Source organism: Herpailurus yagouaroundi, unplaced genomic scaffold (genome assembly GCF_014898765.1).
Source record: "Herpailurus yagouaroundi ecotype Mexico unplaced genomic scaffold, PumYag 214, whole genome shotgun sequence".
Taxonomy (NCBI): Eukaryota; Metazoa; Chordata; class Mammalia; order Carnivora; family Felidae; genus Herpailurus; species Herpailurus yagouaroundi.
This window is the reverse complement of record NW_024412445.1, coordinates 1449626-1474003: the sequence shown is the minus strand read 5'-3', so window position 1 is coordinate 1474003 and position 24378 is coordinate 1449626. Positions and strand designations below refer to the sequence as shown.

Genomic DNA, 24378 nt, shown 5'->3' with positions numbered 1-24378 from the left:
CTTCCCCCTTCCTCCCTCTCCTCCTCCTCCCCCCTCCTAGGGGGCAGTGGATGCCAGCCCCAGGCACTGGGTGACTCTTCCCACCGTGGGGAACTTCTGGGGGTCTAGGTGGATGACATGAGCAGGAGCGCCCCAGTGCCCTGCACAGAGATGGTCCGTGAGGCTGGCGGTATGTTGCGCACCTGGTCTCTGACCTGCGGTGACTCCGTCCCCAGGCCTTGCTCAGGGGACCTCACGACCAGGAGCCACAGTCGGGGTCCTCGTGAGAATGGCACAGCAGGTCCCTCGGAGGGTGTGTGGGGCTGCGTGAGGCCGCTAGCGCTCCCAAGTGACCCGTGGCTCCCCCCCACTCAGGGGCCCTGCCGCCGGGAGGTGGAGGACACCCTGAACCGCCTCAAGTTCTTGGACACACTCAGCCCCAGGGGCGTCCACATCCCCAACTGCGACAGGAAGGGCTTCTACAAGAAAAAGCAGGTGAGTGGCGTCCTCACGAGCATCCCATGCCTGATGCCCACGGGAGGCCAACATGCCCTCCCCCCGCCCACGGGCAGTGTGCTGTCCCCCGCCCCCCCGGGGCCCTTGGTTAAGTGTGACAGCACAGGGACACAGCTGCACTGTGTCAGGGGTAACATTGTGCATAACCATCATAGGGACGTGAGGTCGCGGGCCAAACAGTGTCCCTGAGACACCCCCCACCGGCCCATCCCGCCCAGGGGTCCTGACACGTGGGCGGCGTTGTTACTTGAAGCCACGATAAGTGCATCTCTGTGGGTCTGGTACTGCATTACGGCCCCACTGGATCTGCAGGATTCGCGAGGCCGCCGCCAAGGTGCTTGTGGCCCTGGCTTCGGTCCCACGGCCTGTCTGCCCTGGCCACCATCTCACCTTCACGCTTGTTCCTGCTCACCAGCAGCACTTCTGCTCCCCGTTCATCCCCATTGGTCACTCGCTCAGCAGACCCACACCGAGAACCCGGGTGGGCCTCTTGGCGGGCAGTCTGGGACACGTGCACTCCGAGCTGCTGTGCGCCCTGGGACGCAGGTGCACTGGGGGATGTGTGCCCCAGTCCCCAGGTGTGCCTGCAGGCATCCCCGAGGCCCGAGAGACACAGACTGCCCTGGCCCTGCCTCTCCGGAGGACTCACTCCTACATGCAAGTGCAGAGGGCCCTGAGAGAGCCTCCATGGGTCGGGACCCCGTGGTGGCGCCTCCGGGCTCACTGTGTCCCCTGCGCCCTCCCACAGTGCCGCCCGTCCAAGGGCAGGAAGCGAGGCTTCTGCTGGTGCGTGGACAAGTACGGGCAGCCGCTGCCGGGCTTCGACGCCAGGGGGAAGGGTGACGTTCACTGCTATAGCATGGACAGCAAGTAGACACTGCTCACCACGTAAGCCTGGGGGCCTGGGCTCAGGGGTCCCAGCATCTCGGGAGTGGGGGACAGACCCTTCCGCAGGGCGCAGCCCAGGGAACTGGGGTCTGAGGTCAGGGTGTCTCCAAGGCCCCTTCCCTCGCTTGAAGGATCTTGGACGTGTTACGTTCACACACATGCAGAGAATTCCAAAAGTGAGCTTTTCCCGCCGGCTGTGGGTGGTTTACCTTCCTGGCGGCTGTCTGATCCACAGGGACTTGCTCTAGGAACATGCTTCCAACTCAGTGGCATGGCTGTTCTTTTCTGTAAAACACGTCGGGGATATTCCGACAGTCTGTGATTGGTAGGATGGTAGCAAAGTGTGTTTTGCGCCTAACACAAAAATGAGATTTTTAAACCCTGCCTTTGAAGAATGCCGTCCTGTTCGATACTATTTTCTCTCTTAATAAATGAGAGGGCCGTTGGGGAAAACAGAGTGTTTGGTCTCCTCAAGAGAAATTGAAGTAAATAGAGGAAATTTCCCTGTCGAGTTACGTTTGTTTCCCTTCCCGCGGGAAAGAAAGAAGTTACGATTCTGGGTGATGGGGGACTCCACCAGCATGTCCCCACTGGCGGGTGCTCTTTGCTTTGCTGGGTGTGTGGGACAAGCCACCACCCCCACCCCACCCCCCCTCCCCCCCCCCGCCGACGTGCTGGCTGCCTGGGTCTCGAACCCCGTTATCTCAGGGCAGGAATTGAGCCTTTTGACGTGGGGGAGTTATTTCAACCTGTTTCTCTGTTTTAGTTCACGTGGAGCTCAGAAACGCCTTATTTTGCACAAGAGACCGCCAAGGACATGATCAGCTGGCTACAGCCCCAATTTATATTTCTTTTTGTGGTGAATTGATTTTTCCTATAACCAAAGTTTAGAAAGAGATGTTTGCAGCGCTAGGGTTCTTCTGGATGGTGGATTGGAGCCCCTTGCACTCCCCGGGAGTCTGTGAGACACAGTTTGGCCTTTCCTCTTGCTTCCTTTAAAAGTTCGTGTAAGTCAAGCACAGCGCGGCCGGACCCCGCCTGTCCCCGGGGGCTGTCCCCACCTGTCCGCCGGCACGGCTGGCCCTCCGCTTCAAGACTGAGCAGTTGTTACCTCTGTAGAGTGCACGATCCGTCCCCACTCGGCCTCTGTTCTGCAAGAATGGGGACCCCACACCCTGCTGTCTGGACGTCCCGGCTCCAGCGACAGAGATCTTGCAAACCTGCAAGTGGCCTGTCCTGGGGAACTGGCAGAGAGCGCAGGTGGAGTCTCACGTGTAAAAAAAAAAAAAAAGAGGAAAAAGACCCAGAATGTTCTAGGGAACAACTCCAGAGACACGCGGGGGTAGGGGGGTGACTGGCCTTTGCTGCTGGCTGCAGGGGTGGGGGACCGGGGCAGCAGGACTCCCCTGGAATGAGAGCAAGGTTCTTTGATGACCGCAGAAAATAGCGTTTTCCTGTTCAGCAATTCCAGAAAGAGGGTTTCTTGTTTTTTTGACAAGCTCTGTAAAGGCAAAGGATGTTTATTTTATTCTCTCGCCTTTGTCCTCCTTGGCACGATGTAAAAAGAGTAAAAATGGTTTTATTACCTACAAAGACGGATGGCTTGTCGGGGACGCTGGGGGCACGCCCCCCACACTTGGCCTCGTCCCCCCCTAAGTCACACATGGGCGCAGAGGAAGTATGTTCTCCACGAGCTGTTCCCCAGATACGCTAGAACCCGTGCGAGGTCATCATAGACGAGACACTAGAGAAGAGTGGGAAACAGCCTCCACCGGGAAGCGGAGCTCCGGCAGGCGAGCGGGGGCGGGGGGGGGGGGGGGAGGCCCCGGGTGGTCGCACGGGTGGCTCACGGCCTCCTTGAGAACACAAAGGGGTCTCAAGACCTTCTGCCTACCTATTAGCTTTCCTTTATTTTTTTAATTAAGTTTTTGGAAAAAAAAAAAGGTATTTTTGAAAAGTTTGTCTTGCATTGTATTTATAAATAGTAAATAAAGTTTTTACCATAAAGAACCCCCCCTGCCCCGTGTTAGTGACTGACCCTGGGCTTTGTGTCGTTAGTGAGATAATGCAGAGTGGGGAAGATGTCCTGAGCATAGAGCAAGTGTCTGTTAACAAATGCCTTTGCCAGTCCGCCCCGGGGCGGGGGATACCCGGGGCAGGGGAAACCCCAGCGAGCCCCCCCCCCCAGGTTTCTGCTGGCCCCACAGTGGCATCAGACCACACCTGCTGGGAACCTGCAGCCTAAGAGGCGGATCGTGGCCCCGTTTCTGCCGAGGGCGTGCCCAGCAGATGGCCGATGCTCCTCACTGCATTTAGGTGGTGTTCCCTGCTGACCTGTCCCCGTTGGGTAGTGTTCACTGCTGGGCGGGGGAACCCACCCTGGACCACCTCTTCCCATGGCCCTTTGAGCCCCTGCCTGGAGGGCAGTGGACGAGGCAGGAGGAGACAAGACCCGGAGATGCTGGGCCGGCGCCCCCCTCAGCAGCCCTGGCAGCAGCCAGCCGGTCCCAGTTCTGAGCAGGGGCCCCCGGGCGCGGAAGGATGAACCACATGTCATGGAACTGGCTGTTTAGAGCCATTACTAACCCACTAAAGAAGCATCTAGGATAGGGCCTTGCTGGGCGGGCTGGCCTGGAGCTCTGGAGCTGTCACAGCGCAAAGGAGCTCAGGGGTGGCGTGTGGGGTAGGGGGACAGGCCACGGGTGGGTGGGGGCTGTGCCTGCACAGTGGTGAGCCCGAGGGGAAGGAGCTGGTGAGCACAGCAAGCCCGTGGGGACAGCAGGTGCCAGGGGGCCGCGGGGGGTGCACCAGTCTGGCAGGTGTGGGAATCGGGGACAGGAGCTCAGCAGGCCCCTGAGGCGCTGTGGGCTGCGTGTGACGCCCCCACCGGGCCCCGGGCTGCCTTGTGGGGAATGCGGCATCGTGTGTCCCCCTCAATCTCCATCCTGTGCCCACTCCCTGCCCCTGCCCTCAGCCCCCCCCCCACACCCCAGCCACTGTCCCCCAGACACTCATAGAAATGAGCGTGTCTGACCATGTGCCGCACCAGGCCCGGGGACACAGCCGCCCCAGCACCCTCTGGGGTCAGAGCAGCACACCCACACATGGAAGAATGAATCACGAATGAGGAGGGCGTGGGAAGGGGGCTTCTGTGCCAGAGACGCCCCTGTCCTGCTCCTGTCCTGCTCCTGCGGCCGGACACCTGGAGCCCAGCGTTCCTTCCAGACTCGTGCCCACAGGTGAGCGCACAGAGCACACACACATACACACGTGCCCACAGAGCACACACAGGCACACGTACACACATGCACAGCTAGAGGGAAATAAAGCATAATGTCAGCCCTGGTTGCACAAATGTAGGTAGTGGCTTTGTTTTACTTGCACTTCATGCAATTTCAACAATTTCCAAGAGACACGAATGAATTCCTGTCCATGTGGAAAAGCCTGCCTCTCCTGGGAGTCGGGGCTGCTGTAGCTCAGGTGACAGCCCGACTCCCCCAGCCCTCAGCCCCAGCTCCCACGGCTCACCACTCCCCCCCACCCTCCCCGCAGAGTGGCACTCTCCCAACCCTGGCAGTTGCCTCTGCTGGCCCCCAATTCAACCAGGACTGTTTGTCTACACTGTGTGTTCTGGGACAGGGCCCGCGGGTGGTGAACAACATGTGCAAAACCACTGGTCCTGTCAAGAAAGACACCCGGCAAGACTGATGCATGGGATGTGCCGCTGGTGGGGACCCAGCTCTGCAGAGACGCAGTGAGGGGTGTGGGAGCCCCATGGCCTCATTGGCCCATCCTTTCCTTTTCTGTGTTTTACACGGAAGAGTCATGGGACCGAAGGAAGGAGGCCAGGGGCCAGTCACCTGGTGCTGGGGCCACCAAGCCAGCCGCACAGGAGGGTGGGAGGTGGGGGGGGGGGGGGTGGTGCGCAGGGCCCAGGTCGGAGGTATGTGGGTGGCCGCAGAGGGAAGTGCTGGGCCGCTGTGCACAGGGAGGCCTCAGCCCAGCACTGCCGTCCAGACCCCTGCTGCCCCCGGGGGCCCATGAGGTGCAGTCGGGGCATATTTTGAACACAGGGCTCCCTACTTGCAGACTGGATGTGGGGGCTAAGAAGGACACAGACTGAGTTACCCAAGACAGCGCCCCAACTGAAGAAGCAAACGGGAGGAGGCAGTTTTGGAGGGACACCAGGATCTCCATACAGTTAAGGTGGGGGACACCTGCAGGCAGGTCCCTCCGGGCAGCCATGGAGGGGTCCTAGGAGAATGTCAAGGTCACTGGACACTTGAGGAGTCGGAGCCGGCAGCCTGAGGCTGTTTTAAACGGGGGTGTAGGGGGGGTGCCCAGAGACACCTTGTGAAGCAGGAAGCAGCCACAGGAGAGGGGTCACTGTCCCTCTGCCCCACCACTGCCCCCACTGCTTGGGAACCCTCAGCCCTGCCCCACAGGTTCAGGGTCACCTGGCAGAGCAGTGAAGGGTTACAAGCTCAGGGTGTCCCTTCCACTCAGGCAGGTGCCATCGGGGAGGTGACATCTGGAGTGTTTGCTCCCCAGGCTCCTCCCCCAGCCAGGTGGTACGAGTGCTGACTCCCAGAATGATGATCTCAGAGTCTCGGTCCACCAGGGCTTCAGGCGGGGACGCAGACCCACACGGCAGGGGTGCGGTGCCCTGGGCAGCAGGAGTTCACAGCTGCAAGACCTTTGAGCAGCACCATTATATCAACAGGTAACAAAAAAGCAGATGGTCTCCATTGGAAACAAAATTGCAACTGTCAGTGGGAGCGCAGGTTTGAAGAGCCAGGGAGGTATTAACTTACAACGTGAGAGGGAGGAAAGACAAGGCACGAGGGGCAGGTGCCGTCTAATAGTTGAAACAAAGAACAAATACATGGAACACAGAACAGAACGGCTATCTAGTGAAGATGTCCTTGAGGATACAGTTGAGGACCCGTCTTACACGGAAGAAGAAACTGGGACATAAAAGGAACAGTGGACACCAGTGGAGGCTGGAAGCAGGGACGTCGCGTCCAGACCACAGACGTCCAACGTTTCTCAGTGTAAGAAAAAAACTGAAAGACTTGAGGTTGACAGGCTCCACGGAACGCACAGGGGCATAGAGCTTAAAAACACAGATGGAGAAATCAAGGTGAATCCTTAAGATATCAAAGCTCTGAGAGAGGGGCAGGGGGCAGGTCACAGACACAGAAACAAGTGTCAGGCAGACCCTACAGTCTGTCATCACGACTCTGGACGCAGAAGCGACAGCGAATCGCGTTTTATATCCGACACACCGCCATTAAGTGTGAGGACAGGAGAAATACTCCCGGGCACTGAGGCTCCGGAAGGCACACCTCCAAAGAAAAGCACTTCGAGAACATTTTGGAGGAAGACCTCATGGGGGAAAGAAGGAATCCCGGCGTTGGAGACACCCACCAAGTGATGGGGAGCAAATACCGTCGTTCCTTACCTTCTCAGTGGGCACCCCGGGCCTTAGATCCAGCAACAAAACTGAGCCATAAACACAGAAGAAGGGGGAGGGGTGGAAATAAACCAAGAAGCCAGAAAAGGCTTCTGTGAGTCAGTGATTCTCAAGCAAGGGTGGCGCTGCCCTGTCCCCGGGGGTCATGACCGGAGGGCGTACTGGTGTCTCGCAGGGGGACCCTGGGATGTGCCTCCACTACCACAACAGGACAGCCCTGCCTCCGGTAATTATCCCAGAAAAATGTCGCTAATGCCAAGGTTGAGGGACTCCAGTTTAAACAGATGTTCACAGGGGTGCCTGGGTGGCTCAGTCAGTTGAGCGGCTGACTTCGGCTCAGGTCATGATCTCACAGTTCGTAGTTCAAGCCCCGTGTCGGGCTCTGTGCTGGCAGCTCAGAGCCTGGAGCCTGCTTCAAATTCTGTCTCCCTCTCTCTCTGCTCCTCCCCGGCTCATGCTCTGTCTCTCTCTCCTTCAAAAATAAATAAAAACATTTAAAAAAATAAAATAATAATAATAAAATAATAAATAAATAAATAAATAAACAGATGTTAACGTTTGCCAGTTAAACAGAGAGGCGGATTCACCAGCTAAAAGTCAAGGTAGGTTTTACTACAACAGACAAGGCTAAGAGCTAACGGGTAGAAAAGTGAGTTCAGAAAAAGCTGTTCAAACAAAGTAGAGCGGCTGTCCCATCAGAACAAAGAGATGTTAAACCAAAGAAAGTTGTGTTGTAGGCAGGGAAGTCGCCACAAGATGACACAGATAAATTAGCCAGGAGTCCTTACTCCGTTCTAAACACACAGGCACCTAAGGAGACGGCTTTCAACTGTTTTATTTGAAAATTAATATGATCACATGAATGTTTACCCTCTTTTCATTGATAGCTAACCAGAGAAAAGCCAGCAGGGATTTAGGAAATCTTGAAGCTCAAAACTAACCAGCTTACCCATCCAATTCACATGGGGAAATTACACATGGCACATCCTTCTCAAGGAACCTACAGAACAGTTAAAAGTCGATCGTGTATCAGGTGGTAAGAAAGCCTCAGGGGGTGCCTGGGTGGCTCAGTCAGTGGAATATATAACTCTTGATTTCAGGGTTGTGAGTTCAAGTTCCACAATGGATACAGAGATTACTTTTTAAAAATCTCGGGGCATCTGGGTGGCTCAGTCGGTTGAGCATCTGATTTGAGCTCAGGTCATGATCTCACAGTCTGTGGGTTCAAGCCCCATGATGGTCTCTGTGCTGATAGCTCAGAACCTGGAACCTGCTTCGGATTCTGTGTCTCCCCTCTCTCTCTGCCCCTCCCCTGCTCTCGCTTTGTCTCTCTCTGTCTCTCAAAAATGAACATAAAAAGAAAAACTTTTTTGAAAACAAAATCTACAAATAGAGCAAATATAACTAATCACATGAGTATGTTAAAGCCAAAAGAGAAATACTTTAACACAGACACTGTAAGAGCAGTTTACAGAACTCAACACAATTAAAAACTGCGAATAAGTTAAGAGTATAAGAGGACTTCCATTACCCAATAATGTGTGACCATGGAAACACCAAACCCGCCAAGCACCGTCAGAGGTGGGGAGATGTTAGGAGTAGTTTACCGCTTCCTTCACCAGCCTGAGAGAGGGTGGCCCGCACAGACAAAAACGTCGAGACATAACAATCGGAAGACATGGGATTTGCAGATGTTCTGATCCTTTACATGGAAACCATAACAGAGTCTGCAGGCAATTAAGTTACTGTGAATAAGGAAGGTATTTACCAACGCAGCTGGATGTAAGTCTACACAACGGTGAATAGTCACAGAGGATTATCAATTTTTAACAATTTTGAAAACCTGGAAATGACCTAATTCCCCTCGAGAGGAGCTTGGAAGAATAAACTGGGTGTATTTGCAGGGTCCCCCTCTTGCAGCCACATGCACGACGCATCACTCTGTCGTGTGAGGTTCAGAAACCAAGTCTCTGAAAATCACATGCTGCATGGGAACCTTTTTAGGATGGTAAAAAAAAAAAAAATGGGGGTGGCCTGGGTGGCTCAGTCGGTTGAGCGTCCAACTTCGGCTCAGGTCATGATCATGCAGTTCATGAGTTCGAGCCCCGTGTCAGACTCACTGCTGTCAGCAGAGAGCCCGCTTCAGATCCTCTGTCCCCCTCTCTCTGCCCCTGCCCCACTTGCACACTCTCAGAAATAAGTAAACCTTAAAAAAAAAAAAAAAACAACCAGAATCATCTAAAATGAAAACATACTTGAATAAATAAGTACAGATGAGGTACAACTATATCCACAGTGAAGCCATGAGCAACGCGTTCCCTATAAATTATTGCCCGAATGGTGGTTTTCAAGTTGCAGGGTGAGACCATGGACCCCTTCTTGACAGCCAAACGCAGACCCGCAAGGGGGGTGTGCCATCACCCAGGGATTATGATGAGCCTTGAAGCTGATGAACACAGGTTCAAAGACAGCAGGGAAAGAAGCTGGGGCCGTGAGCACAGGTGACTCCAGATGCTGGCCCCGCATGTCTGCAGCCACCGTGTGCCCAGCCATTCCCACCTGGCTTCCTGGCTCCTGTGCCTCCCCTGGAATCCAACCTCTGCCCCCCGAGTCTTCTTCCTACAGCCCAACTCTGTCAGCTTTTTTTTTTAAGTTTATTTATTTATTTTTGAGATAGAGAGACACCTCGAGTGGGGGAGGGCCAGAGAGAGAGGGAAAGAGAAGATCCCAAACAGGCTCCGTGCCGTCAGCACAGAGCCCGACTCGGGGCTCGAACTCACGAACCGTGAGATCATGACCTGAGCCGAGATCAAGAGTCAGACGCTTAACCGACTGAGCCACCCGGGCCCCCAACAAAGTCTTTTTTTAACAGCTCTGTGGAGACAGACAACCCATAGCACACAATTCACCCATTTAAAGCGCACCATTCGGTATCGACAGCAACACGTGGAGTCGTCCCCACTCATTCTAGAACACTGTCGTCACTTGATAAGAACCCCTGTGCCCTTTAGCTGTTATCCGCCAGCCCCCTCTTCCCAGCCCTACGAGACCACAAGCTACTTGCGGTCTCTGCCACTTTCCCCGTCATGGACTTTCACATGAATGGGATCACATAATGTGAGATGGTTTATGATGGGTCTTTTTGAGCATACCATTTCCAGGTGCCTCCGTGTTGTGGCGTGTTTCAATACTTCATTCCTTTCTGCGGCCAACGGATGCACCATATTGGGTTTGCGCATTCGGCTACCGATGAGCTTGGGTAGTTCCACCTTCGGGCCATTAGACATAACACATCTGAGAACACCCGGGCACAAGTGTTTGGCAGACACGGATTTCACTTCTCTCGTGTATCTATCTACCTGGAAGGGAACTGCTGGGTCCTATGGGAATTCTATGTTTGATCATTGGAGGACCTGCCAGACTGGTTTCCAAACTGGTTGCACCATTTTACATGACTACCCTCGAGGTGCACGACTTCTACACATCCCCACCAGCACTCGTCGCCTGGTGTTTTGACCACAGCCAGCCTAACGGGTGCAAAGTGGCATCTCACTGGGGTTTCGATTTGCATTTCCCTGATGACTAATGATGTTGAACATCTTTTCATGGGCTAATTGGCTGGTTGCGTGTCTCCTTTGGAGAAAAGTCTATTGACGTATTTCGCTCAATTTTGAATTGGGTTGTCTTCACACTACAGAGTTGAGGGGGCACCTGGGGGGCTCAGTCAGTTAAGCATCCGACTCTTGATTTTGGCTCAGGTCATGATCTCACGGTTCATGGGTTTAAGCTCCGTGTTGGTCTCTGCACGGACAGCACGGTGCCTGCTTGGGATTCTCTCTCTCCCTCTCTCTTTGCCCCTCCACCACCTGATCTCTCTCAAAAATAAACATTTTAAAAAAATCTACCACTGAGTTGTCAGAGTTCCTTATATATTCTAGATACCAGTGTTATCAGATTTGTAATTTGCAAATATTTCCCCCCATTCTGTGGGTTCTTCTTTTATTTTCTTGATGGTGGCCTTTGAAGCACAGGAATTTGAAATTTTGATAAAATTTGATTTATCTTTTTAGTTTTGTCACTTGTGTTTTTGGTGTTGTATCTAAGAGTCTTGTGTTAAGTCCAAAGTTATGAAGATTTACTGCTATGTTTTCTTCTAAGAATTTTATATTTTTAGCTCTTATGTTTAGGTCTTTATTGACTTTGAGTTAATCTTCCATATAGTGTGAGGTAGGGGTCCAATGTCATTCTTTTACATGTGACTATCCAGTTTTCCCAACCACATTTATTGAAAAAACCTATTTTATCCTCATTAAATGGTCTTCCAACCCTCATTGAAAATCATCAGTGTTTGGGTTTGTTAATGGCCTCTCATTTCTATCACATTGATCTATATGCCTGCCCTTACTCCAGTAACACTGATTACCATAGCTTTGTAGTAAGTTTTGCAATCAAGAGGTAGAATCCTACAGCTTTGTTCTTTCTCAGGATCGTTTGGGCTTTTCTTGGCCCTTTGCGATTCCATGTAAACTTTAAAATCAGCTTGTCAGTTTCCACAGAGAAGTCAGCTAAGATTCCAGAAGGGATTGTGTTTAAGCTGTAGGTTAGTTGAGGGTGTTTAATGCTGACAATGTCAAGCCTTCTATTCCATGAATATGGTATGTTTTCCATTTATTTAGATCTTTACTTTCTTTCAACAGTATTTTGTAGTTTTTATTTTGTGCTTCTTTTGTTAAATGCACCACTAAGTATTTTATTTTTTTAACGCTAAAAAATGAGTGAGATTGTTTTCTAAATTTTATTTTGGGGTTGTTTGTTACAAGCATACAGAAATACAATTGATTTTTGTATATTGATCTTGCATCCTGCAACCTTGCTAAACTCACTTTTAGTGGGTTATCTAGAATTTTCTATATGTAAGATCATATCATCTTCGATAGAGGTAGTCCTATTTTGCCTTTATCTGAATACCTTTTATTTATCGTTATTGCCAACTGATAAAACCTCTAGTAGAATGTTGAATTGAGGTGGTGGGAGCACACATCCTTACCTTGTTTCCTGTCTGTGGGGGAAGGCACACAGACTTTTCCCCATTAACTACACTGTCAGCTGCGGGATTTTCCTAGCTCCCTTTTGTCAGCTTGAGGAAGTTTTTTCTATGCTTTGTTGAGATTTATTTTGTTTGCTTTGGTTTTGTTTTACCGTGAAAGGGTATTGGGTATTATCACATACTTCTCCTGAGTCCGTTGAGATGACCATGTGATCTTGGTTTTTTATTCTATTGATATGATTTATTACATTAATTGGTGTTAGGATGTTGGAATGACCTTGCATTCCTGAGATAAATCACACTTAGTCATAGTGCAGGATAATTTCAATCGTTAATATTTTCATGTGTTGCCAGGTTTAGCTTACTAGGGTTTGGTTGCGGATTTTGTGTCCATTGTCTTTTAAGATAATATGAAATTGGATGCTGAGTTCACAGGTCACTCCTGCGGGCTTGGCAGAGAGAGGATGGCACCCATGGGGCACAGGGTGGAGGGAGAGACCCAAATGGAAGAGCAGGAAAGGGGACTGACAGGAGGGGTCTGAGAGGCTCTGGGGGCAGGCCAGACTGCAGAGGGTGGGGGTTGAGATAGGGAGACTCTGCCTTTTCCCACAGCCAAGGGAGGGGGCCTCCCAGGAGACAGGGTGGAGGCAGCCAAGAAGCCAGGTGGGACCCACGGGGGTGGGTGAGATATGGAAGGAAGAGCGTGCAGGGCAGAATCAGGAAAAGCAAGTGAGGAATAGTTGATGGAACGAGGGATCCAAGGAGCAGAAAAGCCCCACACGCTCAGGACTCAGCCATCCACACCGAAGGGGCCAGCAGGGTGCCCACCTGAGACAGTGAAGCCCCGAAGACCCTGCAGATGATGGGGACAGCACAAGACAGAGGCAGCAGGGGAGGACGGGAAATGAAGGAAGTATTGGTGTCCCGCATGTAAGATGGGGGAGCCCTGGCCTGCTCATGGAGGCAGGGAAGGGGCAGATCATCAGAGGTCAGGCCCCAGGAGATGAGTGGGGGAAGGGCAGACCTGCCAGCAGCAGACAGGGATCCTGAACAACCAAAGCTGTGTGAGGAGGGGTGAGTGACAGGGACTTCAGAAACAAAGGAGGTACATTCAACCAGTGTCTACGGCAGTCACAGTGTCCCCGGGTGCAGTATTTGTCCCAACCAGGTCGGCCCGTGCAAGTGTGTCTGACTGTGCAGACAATCTTAACTCTGAATAACACCACCACGCGCAGCTCTGGTCACACGATCGGCACCGAACTCTCCCTGCGAACTGACACTCGCTCGGATCTGTGGGTACAGACCGACTCCTTTCTCGGCACGGCTCAACCACCCCCGTTAGGTCACCTGAAAACAATCACTGCCACACGTTTCAGCTCTGCACTTTCCAGGCTGTATTTCCCCTGCTCCGTAGAGGCAGGAGCAGGGAGCTCGGAGGAGTTACAAGTATTTACACCCAGCGACGTGAACATGTCTCGTGATATACAAATCCACACGACGGAGTGACCGTGTAGAAGGATACATGTACATGGAATAAATACACAGCTTTAAGTGTCAGCAACACGTGTGCTCATATACACATACACACACGGAGAGGGAAGTGTGTCGTTTCTAGAGTATAAATATGCTACGTACTTAAATATTTCGGGGGGGGGGGGTGGGGGATGACAGCACACCCAGCTGCTGGCAGCTCTATCTGCTAAAATACTGACTGCAGTTGGGGTCGCCTCTGACCTCCACGGACCCCGGGATCTTCTCCCTGCTCCATGGGTAGACACACCAGCAGAGCCCCGGCTCATCATCCAGCGACGTCTCGCACTGCAGAGGCAGGACACATGAGGTGCACAGTCAGGGGTGGCCCCCGTGAAGCTGGGGGGGAGGGGCTTCGCCAGCACCACGGCTGAGCGCCTGGCCACGGGCACGCCAGCTCGCCGTGGCCACGACCGTGACCGAGGGCTCACCCAACACCCTCCTGCCCAGCTCTCCCTGTAAAATGGAGACCGAGGCCAAGTGTGCAGTCGACGAGGACATCACGCGTGTGCGAAAGGGTACGGTGTGTGCACGGCTGTCTGGTCTGTGGCCCCAACAGTGGGGTCGCTGAGCCCAGGAGTACATCCCGTGGGTGGCTGCCATCCCCTCGGACTCCCTGGCAAATTCCTCATCAGGAAAGTTCTGCCTCCTCCTCAGTTTCCCCTGGCTACACCCCCAGAGCCTGTGTTTCACTGAGTCCTAAAGAGCCCCTGAAAATGAAGTGTAGGCTTGGTTTTGATCTCATGGATTATGTGGCAAGCTGGAGGACGCTACTGTATTTAACGAAGTTCGCTGTTTCCCGTTGTGGGGAGAAAGGCAGGAAGCCATGTCCAAGGGGACACCCGCTGTCCTAAGTCCAGCTTCCTCCTGTGTTATAGATGAGACAGACCTGGAGCCTGAGGGGCCCATCCCCCACCTGCTCAGGCTTGACCCAGAGCCCCTGGCCGAGTGCAGGGTCCCCCGCTGGCCGTGACCACGGAGCTGGTCTTCAGGCTCCCGGGATCTGGCAGCCCCTAGTCCCGAGGGGTGGCTCTTTACTTAATGTGGTCAGTTATGGGGCTTTACGGTGCGTATTTGGGACTGGCCCCCTCCCCGGCGAGGAAAGCAGGGTTTTGCAGGGATGCCCCGGACGGGACGGTCCCCACGAGGATAGCCCTTGGCAAGGCGCGCACCTGTCTGCTGTGATAGAATCCGTTCTTGCTGCAGTTGGGCAGATAGAATCTGTAAAGCTGTCCTGACGACTGCTGTTCCTCGCTCAGACGGCCCAGCACCTCGTGGAGATCCCGATGGCAGGGCCCCTGGAAGATCAGGAAAGTAGACTGACGGGAGGGGTCTGGGAGGCTCTGGGGGCGGGCCAGAGCTGCCCCCCAACCCGTCCGAGGAGGGGGCTGGCGTCTCTCTGAGCTGTCAAGATGAAGGATGGGGTGCCCTTCCTGAACGCAGGCCACACAGCTGCAGGGAGACAGAAGCTCCCCCACCCTCACGGCCTCTCCCCTACCCCTCTGCCCTGTGGGGGCTCCACAGCTCTTCCCACAGCACAGAGTTCTGGATTATGAACACCTTTCCTCTATTTCATTATTTCACAGAAGCCAGATCAAGCAAGGATTAAGCCGTCCGCCTGGCACTTGGAGATAAGACGGCACTTTTCTTCACACTCCATCACTTCCAGATGAGACGCTGAAGCGTCGGGGAAATGGGTCAGAACCTCCGCTTTTCTGGGTGTGCCTGGTGGCCAGAGCAATGTTCTCACTCTTTTCCACAAACCAGCTCTTCGCGCCAACTCTGGTTCTTGGTCGCCCTCCCGTGGCAGAATTGGAAACAGCCATCGAATCGGATGGGACCAGGCAGTTTGAGTTTAGCGGGGACAGAGTTTCCGTGTGGGAAGATACACGTTCTCGAGGGGGACGGCGGCAGAACCACACTTTACTGTGGCCAGAATCATAAATTTTATGTTATGCGCATCTGACCACCATTTTTAAACGTGGACGGGGCATAAAGTCCTGTGCTGAGCTCCAGGGCCCGGGGCCAGACGCCGCAGTCGAAGCCACCTGGCAGGCTTCTCCGCTCAAAGTCTTTTTGGGGAAAAGCCAGACAAAGCTAGTGTAGGCAGCGTCTACCCGTCTTGGGAAGGAAAGCATTGATTCCTGGGGCCCCACGGAGCCTGCCTGCCCTACTGGACACCCGCCTGGGCCTCACCTTCCACGTGTCGACCTGAGTCCCGCTGTTCATGTAATTACTGATGGCGTTCCAGAGAATGTGTGTGTCGTCGTCAGAAGGGGCCATCAGGTGGAAATTCTCCAGGAGCTCCTCCTGGGTCATATCTGCACTCTCGGAGGACGATATCACATCTGAAAGATACAGCACCCGGACCCGTGAGCGCTCCCCGAGCACCTTGCCCGCCCCCTCAAGTGTATCCAGGTGGGGACCCCAAGGGTGGTCGAGCTTTTTTTTTTTTTTTTTTTACATTTATTCATTTTTGAGAGACAGAGAGACAGAGCATGACCAGGGGAGGGGCAGAGAGAGAGAGAGGGAGACAGAATCCAAAGCAGGCTCCAGGCTCCCAGCCATCAGCACAGAGCCCAACACGGGGCTCAAACCCACAGACCAGGAGATCATGACCTGAGCCAAAGTCGGACGCTTAACAGACTGAGCCCCCCAGGTGCCCCTTGCCCACTTCCTCTTTAAAGATGCATCAGACAGTTTCTAGGAAATGTGATGACCCAACAGCAATTCTGTGCTTTGGGGGTCTGGCAAGGGCCTCCTGGGTTTTTGCTCCTAAAGCAGCAGGTGGGGGAAGCCACTGGCTTTCCTGCAGGGCCCCTGGGGACCCAACTCCTTTGAGGACCATTGAGGTGACTCCATTTTACTGATTCTGAAGTTGGAGAACCAGCAGAAAAACGGGGTCCCTCCTCGGAAGGGTCACGCACCCTAGTGAATTCCTACCAGAGTACGGGACTGCGGGAGTCCTCGGAGAGTCACAGAGGACGTGCGTCCGCCTGCCTGCCGATGGGGAGGTGGGGACAGGGGGTAGAGGAAGGGGTGTTTCCTCTGCTTCCCACTACAAATAAATCGCTGCTAAATTCAGGAAAGGTCTGATTGTCCTTGGAGGCGACATACACATCAAACACTGTTTTTCTATGGCGGTGAACATAGCGAGGTTTACAGCCTGCGTTCACATTATGTTCTGTAAACACTGGGAAAGCACAGTCTGCACAGGAGTCCCTTACAAAGGACATTCCGAACCCTCCCCGGGGGTCCAGCAGGAGGGATCCCCACGCCAGGCCTCCCCGGAGGCGCCAGGCCTCCCCGGAGGCTCCAGGCCCTGGAAAGGAGGGCCGGCCACCCTCCCCCCAGCTCTCCCACGGGGCTGCAGGGGCCCTCCGCCTCTCCTCCCCTTTCCTGGGCACCTCCCGCAGGACCGCGGTGGTGGGGCTCGTCTGGGTGACAGAAGATCCTCTCCCCTTCGAGCTCTGGCCTCAGGCCGCTTTGCTCCCAACCGGCCACTCCTTCGATGGAGCCCCTGCCCCTGTCCACCCTCCCTAATCTGTCTTGTGGGAGGACAGGCCGGGGGGAAGGGGGGACCCCGCGGGGGCGTCTGTCGTACCTGTGTCACCACCGGTGGGCACGCAGGTGCCCTGGCCGCGGATGAGGGCTTGCAGGGGCCGCTGCTCCCCTGGCAGCGCCCGGCAGCTGAGCCCGCTGGCACAGCGCGCACTGGCCACGCCACAGGCAGTGCCCTCGGGCAACGTGCACAAGGAGCAGCAGCCGCAGTTGGCGGGCCGGGCGCTCTCGGTGCAGGAGTCAGGCACGGGCGGGCAGAGCGCCAGCTTCTCAGGCGAGCAGGGTGCGCACTGCCAAGGCTGGGGGGCCCCGGCGGTCGCGCTGAGCCAGGTGGCCAGCAGGAGCAGAAGCGGCCAGGCGCAGGTAGCGGGGGCCCCGGGCATCGTCAGGCAGCTGTGGCGGACGGACAGACGCTGGCACTGGCTGTGGGTGGTGGGGGCGCGGTGGCCGGTGCTCGTGCTCGGTGCTCCCTGGGAGCTGCGTGCACCTTATGAAGGGTGCAGGACGGCCCCGCCTCAGCCAGTGGTTAATGATTGCTAGCGCTGCGTGCTTAGGGCTGGTGTTCAAAATAAGTTTGGAAAAAAAAGTTTGTTTTGCTCGTGCGCCCAAGGCCCTGCGCAAACCGTGGGTGGAGGGAGGGTTACCGGTCCAGGTTTCCAGCCGTGTTTGTCCTGTTGTTACTGTTCTGACCTGGAGAAAAGTGCAATTGAAACCAGGAGCCCACGGCCAGCGCTTGCTTTGTTCAAGGGCATCCCCCTGCCCGCCAAGCAGCGTGGTCGTCCGCAGACCCGAGGGGAGCAGAAGTCAGGAGCTGCGCGAGGCCAGCCCATCTGCCAGTTTTCAAACGGGGAAACCAAGGCCCAGGGAGAGGGAGGGAGGAGCCCTGGGCAGTTTTTAGGACAAAGCCCGTAACTACTTCTCCGTCTGCAGGAAGGCCTCCAGTCCCACGGCCTGCACTCATCACAGCCTTTCCCCTGAGGGAGGCTGGGAGGGAAGGGACATTCCCCCAGGGCTGGTGCCACCCTCCTCCCCAGGGTCACCTCAGCCCCCAGAGACCGCTCACTGGTTTCCAGAAGGGACCAGGACTCAGAGCCCACGAAGAAACAGGGCCAGGGCTGCAGAAAGGAGCCCAGACCCCGGGCTTCCTGACTTTCCCACGCAGACCAAATTTTTATCCAGCCTTGATTAACGAGTCTTTTTCTTTAGTGAAAACTGCCATTTCTTGGCTATCCTCTGAGGTTGCAAGGAAAAAACGTCATTGCACCTTTAAAGGCAGTGAGAAGTGGGCCCGCCCGTCCCTAGGACCAGCAGGTGGACGCCAGGTCCCCGGAAACCAGGCGGCTGTTAACAACAAGGGGGCGGCTCGACATTCACACATAGAGAAATTCCCAAGACCGGTGAAGTTTTATAAGTTAAGAATAATTTCCCCGGGACAGTACAGAATATGCAATGTCTGTATAAAAAAGGTAATATGAATAGAGACATGTCTCTGTGACTCTAAATTCACGGAAAGGGGGGAAGAACAGATAAGACACCGGGATCAGTGCCTGCCTTGGTGGGGACGGGTGAGAGATCAGGTCCCTGAGGGACTGGCCTCCCCTGTGCACACTCTTACCCTTCTGGATTTACGTTACTAGTGAATACGACACCATTTCACACAGTCAGACACTTGCATATCCTTCGCATCATCAACCTCAAGAGTAACCAAATCACAGTTAACCTACCGGCTCCCCCTGCAGCTACTGGGCAGGGCCTGGGGCCTGGCGTAAGCACCCTCATCTTTGCTCTGCTGTATCCCTGGCCACGGCTCCAGCTACAATCAAAACAAGGTCGGCGGAAATCACCACAGTTACAAGTTCAAGGTCGTGTTTGTCATTATTTTTACAGAGCAAAGTTCAGCGTCTGGGTGAGGAGCTGAACGATGCTTTCGACTACCTGAATGCTAGTTTTCATGTGGTTTCCTCAATGATTCCATTCCCTCAAGAAGAACCTGTGCTCTGAATTTTCTCTGACTTGCCCCCCTCAGAACCTGTGGGGTCCACCTGAGATGGTCCCTTAAAGACATATGTGAAAGAGAGGGCGGTCTGATACACATTCAGGGCCCACCTACTGTGTGTGGGCCAGTGCCAGCCCTGGACAGTGCACCCTGTTGTGCACTTGCCCGGTGAGGCCCCCACCCCCACCCCTGGTCTCGCTCGTCCAACACGTAGTGGAAGTTCCTCTCTGTGTAGGTTGATTTCCCAAATGTCAATTGCCACTCCTTGCCTCAGAGGAGTAGTAAGAAACCAAATGGCCACCAAACCCAGAGAGAATCTCTCCTCTTCTCTGGCCACAACAACACAGGTGGGGCGGGTCTTCCTGGAGGCCTCAGGGGCCGCCTGTCTGTCTGTCCTGTGGGTGGCTGCTCTTGCCAGGGGTCGGAGCCTGTCTGTGAATCTCAGGTCCTCCTGCCCCCCATGGGCATCACGGTTCTGCCCGGCCTTCCACGCCCCCAAGTCCATGCCACCGTGACTTCTGTGACTCCCAGTCAGAGGCCACTTTGCCCAGTCACCCCTACTGGAGACAGGGAGTGCAGGGTGGGCCAATAGGGAGCCCCTATCGTGTTATGCACGTCTTACGCCCTCGCGGCCTTATCTGCCTCCCCTAATCCCTAATCCCTCCAGCAGCCACCTCTCCCAGCCTCCCAGCACCTGTCTTGAGTGTCCATCTAGCAACCTGTCCTTCCCCCAGCAGAGAACACGAAGAGGGGGGACCATCCTCGCAGTGCGCACAGGCACGGGGCCAGGCGCAGAGGATGGGCTAGCCGATCACCACGCGCAGCCTGGCAGGAGGGATGCCCCGTGAGGGCTGATGACAGGCTGGTCCTTGACATGACTGCTTTCCTGGAGAGTCCAGAGCAGGGCGGCCAAGAGCAGGAGAGAGGGCACCGAGCCATGCATGGGCACTTCCCACAGAAGGTGCCAGCCCAGGCAGGTCTCGGAGGATAAGCAGGGCCTCCCCAACAGTAGAGTAGGTGAAGCAGGGACCAGGAAGAGGGCCGTGTGCTCAGGAAAGGACCCAGGGGTCTCCTGCCCAGAAGCTAGAAAGACAGCAGATGGAACAGGAGACAAAGGCCCTAAATATTGTGCGACAGGCTCAGGTCCTGTTGTTAAGGCCCAGAGCCATCAGGGGAGGGTCTAGGCAGGGCCAGGGGTGCTGGTCAGAAGAGAGCTCCAGAAAGATCCAGGGAGGCAGGCCCGGAGATTAGAGACCAGCACTGAGACCCTCCTTCTGATGTCCCTTTAGGCTGGGCGCCCTGCCCCTCTGACCAGTGACTACTGGACCCAGGAGCCATGGAGCCGGGAGAGCAGGGGCAGGGGGAGTGGGGATCAAGGTTTCCTATAGACCCACTGTATGCAACTGGCGCCAAGCCATGCTCACCAGCGTTGCCAGAGGACCCTCCCTGGGATCTCACCATCTGGGGTGAAGCCCACTTTGGCCCCATCACAGCCTGTGGGCATCCAACGTCAGGGAGGGTCACAAACTCCACATTCAGCGGTAATCGGGGTGTATCTGCGGGGGCAGAGTGGAAAGGCAGCCTGGGGGTACACACGGGAAGCATTCTGTGTCGAACACATTACATCCACCAGGCAAGAAAGAACTTCAGCCTCGTGGAGTCCCAGCCACAGGGGGATGCCATGGCACCTTCCAGGAGACAGTCTCCACCTGCACAGGGCAGGAAACCGCTGATCCAGGTTGAGAAAAGCAGAGCGGGTGGCCAGTGCCCCCAGGCAGATAGGACGTGAAGGGCCTGGGCCGCACGCATGGTCTTTGCCAGTCCCTTCTGGGCGCTGCCTGCCTATCGGCCTCTGGCCGCGGGAGCTGCGGGAACAGGTGTCAGCTGCTGCGACCGAACTCGGGGCACAGCCTATGGGCAGGTCGGGGAAGCTCCGGGCCTCCCAGCAGGACTGTCTGCGCTGGCACCTGGGATTTCCACATCCGGGCCTCGGTCTCCCCACCTGTGAGGGGGCACTGTGAGCCCTGAACAAAGGGGCGGGGCCCCCACCCTGAGCTATAGCGTAGGACCCCACAGGGGCGGGGACATCGCCAGATGATGAAACCACACGGACTCTTCCGTCACCCAGGTCGGCCTCCACACCGCATGCCATTTACCCACCAGCAGCCGGAAAATTGGGCAATCCGAGCTCACAAAAACAATGCAGGGTCAAGGGCGCAGTGAAACTCCCAACGGGCGGGAGCGCGTCATCCAGAGGCCCCTCACAGGGAAGTTGTTTTTAACCTGCGGGGGAAAAAAACAAAAAGATGTTCCCGACCAATACCGGGGATGATGTAAATCCATGCAAGCCCCCCCGGCGATGCCCGGTCCCCCGAGTGTGAAGGCACCGTCCTGACACGGAGGCACAGCCACTCCCCGCTAATCAAGGTGGGGATGTAGCCTTGCTCCTGTCACATCCACATAGCCCAGATGCTGGACACAGGCTCCCACTGGCACACCCGAGGCCAGTGGCCCAGGGGCCCCGGGAAAGGACAGGGCTTTCCTGGGCGATGGAGGGCACCCAACCCGCGTGCACAACCCGTGGGCCATCGGGGTCCCAAGTGCAGGTACGTGCGCAGTGCCCAAACATTCCTTCCCATGACCTGCTCCAGAACGTGCGACCCAAGTGTCAGGGCCTGGAGCAGCCTCACAGCACCCAGGCCTGGGTGGAGACACACATTCCCAGCCCCTGGGACATTGACTTGGGGGACCCCGAGCTCCAGCTTGAGCCTCAGGCTTAGGAACCCCCTCGCTCTCGCTGCAAGAGGCCTGCGAGAACCCGAGGGCGCCGCTGGGGAGGGGGCGACGAACAGGGGTGCAGCAGGCAGGTGGGTAGGCTGCGCAGCACGGCGCAGGAGCCGACAGACCCCCAGCTCGTCCCGGGGCCGCCCGCCCCCTCCCCCCCGCAGGCAGACTCCCAGGGGGCACTAGTGCCCTTCACTGCCCCGCGTGAACCTGGGGCCCTGAGCGGCCGTCTGCAGGGAGTGTTCGGGGAGCACTGGCGGTGATGTCCTGCATCTCTGGATCAGAAGTGTCCGCGACTCTGCGAGGAGAGAACGCTGCACGAGACTGGCCCGGGGCCTCCTGGGGGGGGGGGGGGGGGGGCGGGATCCCTGCTCTGAGCCCTGGCCCGGGGCTGCGCTCTGCACCCAGTCACCTAACGGGTCCACAGCCATGTCGGACCCTCCCCAACACGGAGGACCCGTCCACGGGCAGGGGGCCTCTCCCACCCGCGGGGCGGCAACAACGTGGGCACTGGTACGGCCAGGCCTGGGGGGACACGGCTCCGCCAGCGGGGCGACCTGCTCACAGGACGAGGGCCGTGTGCAGAGGGGAGGATCGCGGGCAGAGGGGAGGATCACCAGCAGGACGTGAAGCCGCTGCTGTGTTACAGTCTAGTGCATCACGTGGGGGCGTCCCCCCATCACGCAGCGGATGTCAGGGCGTCACTGCCACACCACGGCGCGGACGTCACGGGGGTGTCTCCCCTACGTCACAGGGCGGACCCCATGGGGGCGTCTACCCCACGTCACGGCGCGGACGTCAGGGAAGTGTCTTCCCTGCGTCACAGCGCGGACATGGTGTTCTCCCGCATGGGGGTACTGTCACCCTGATCACGCTGTGCACGCCACGAGTGGCATCCCTTGCTCGTCCCCACTTAGTGTTGATGGCGTCTCTGGGCGATTCTAACAGGTGCTCACTTCTACCTCCTTGTGCTAACTTGCGTCCCCAGATGACGTGCGATGTGGAGCAATTTTCATGGGCTTGGTTGCTATCTGTTTGTCTTCTTTGGGGATGTGACCACGGCCTTTGGCCATTTATTAATCAGGTTGTTTGTTTTCTTGTTTTTGAGTTTTAAGAGTTCTTGTAACATTTTAGGTAACAGTCCTTTATCAGATTCATCTTTTGTAAATATTTTCTCCTGGTCTGTGGCTTTTCTTCTCATTCTCTTTGCATTTTCTTTCATAGGTCAGAAGTTTTTAATTTTATTGAAGTCCAACTTCTACATTTTTTCTTTCAGGGATCACGCATTTGGTAGTGAAAAGCTCGTCACCATACCCAAGGTGATCTGGGTGTTCCCCGTGTCATCTTCTAAGGGTTGATAGCTTTTCATTTTAAACTTAAATCTAAGATCCATTTGACTTAATTTTTGAGAAAGGTGTAAGGTCTGTGTCTAGGTTCATATTTTTGCATGTGGACATCCAGTTTTTCCAGTGCCATTTATTAAAAAATCTGTCTCTGTGTTGTATTATCTTTGCTCCTTCATCCAAGACCAATGGACTGTGTTTACTGTGGTTCTATTTCTGGGCTCTCTAAACTGTTCCATTGTTCTGTTTGTCAATTAATTCAGCAGCACCCCTCTCTATGCTCTAGATGCATATGTTACAATTACTGTAGCATTGCCATAGAGTCTTGAAGTTAGGCAGTGCCAGTCCTCTCTCTGTTCTTCAATATTGTGTCGGCTATTCTGGGTCTTTTGCCTCTTTTTTTAAACTTTAGAATCAGTTTATCAGTATCTACAACATAACTGACAACAACTTTGATTGGGATTGCATCAAATCTGTAGATTAAGTTGGGAAGAACTGACATCTTGAAAATATTGAGTATTTCTATCCATGAACATGGTATGCCTATTCTCCATTTAGTCATTTGATACCATCCATCAGAGTTTTGTAGTTTTTTCATACAGATCTTGTACATGTTTTGTAATATTTATACACAGGTGTTTCATTCTGGGGGTGCTAATGTAAATGGTGGCTTTTTAATTTCACATTCCACTTAATCATTGCTGGTCTATTCAAAAAGGATTGACTGTATCCTTGTATCTTGCAACCTTGCTTTGATCACTTATTAGTTCCAGGAGTTTTTTCATTGAACCTTTTTGTCATCTGCAAAGAAGATTTTATTTATTCCTTCCCAATTAGTATACATTTTATTTCCTTGCCTTGCCTTATTGCTTCAGCTAGTAGTCCCAGTGTGATGTTAAAAAGTATTGATGAGAGGGGACATCCTTGCCTTGTTTGGATCTCAGTGGGAAAGCTTTGAGATTCTCACCATTGACTGTGTTTTAACTTAGGTGTTTTGTTTTTTTTTTTTTTTAATTTGAGAGAGAGCAAGTGGGGAAGATGGATGGGGGGAGGGAGAGAGGGAGAGAGAGAGGGAGAGAGAGGGAGAGAGAGGGAGAATCTTAAGCAGGCTCCATGCTCAGCTCAGAGCACAATGTAGGGCTTAATCCAACAACCCTGGAATCATGACCTGATCCAAAACCAAGAGTCAGACAGACACTCAACCAACAGAACCACCCAGGTGCCCCTTAGTTTAGGTTTTTATAGGTATTCTTTATCA

General features: G+C 54.6%; 2 protein-coding genes across 2 annotated transcripts in view; one reads left to right on the top strand and one right to left on the bottom strand.

Annotated features, from left to right (window-relative positions):
- The window catches only part of IGFBP3 (insulin like growth factor binding protein 3), a gene marked incomplete at its 5' end in the record, with an annotated part of 3341 nt that extends 623 nt beyond the window's left edge, over positions 1 to 2718 (top strand). The window contains 3 exons of the mRNA XM_040455024.1: positions 355 to 474; positions 1244 to 1383; positions 2150 to 2718. Of these exons, the coding sequence (XP_040310958.1) occupies positions 355 to 474; positions 1244 to 1369 (246 nt within the window). The remainder of the gene's footprint in view (positions 1 to 354; positions 475 to 1243; positions 1384 to 2149) is intronic.
- A 10558-nt stretch (positions 2719 to 13276) lies between these two features.
- Positions 13277 to 17470, bottom strand: IGFBP1 (insulin like growth factor binding protein 1). The gene is made up of 4 exons (XM_040455023.1): positions 17041 to 17470; positions 15633 to 15784; positions 14609 to 14734; positions 13277 to 13724 (listed from the first exon to the last, which is right to left on the bottom strand). The coding sequence occupies exons 1-4, from the start codon at positions 17378 to 17380 to the stop codon at positions 13599 to 13601; spliced, it is 744 nt and encodes a 247-aa protein (XP_040310957.1). The 5' UTR covers positions 17381 to 17470; the 3' UTR covers positions 13277 to 13598.
- Between the last annotated feature and the right edge of the window lie 6908 nt (positions 17471 to 24378).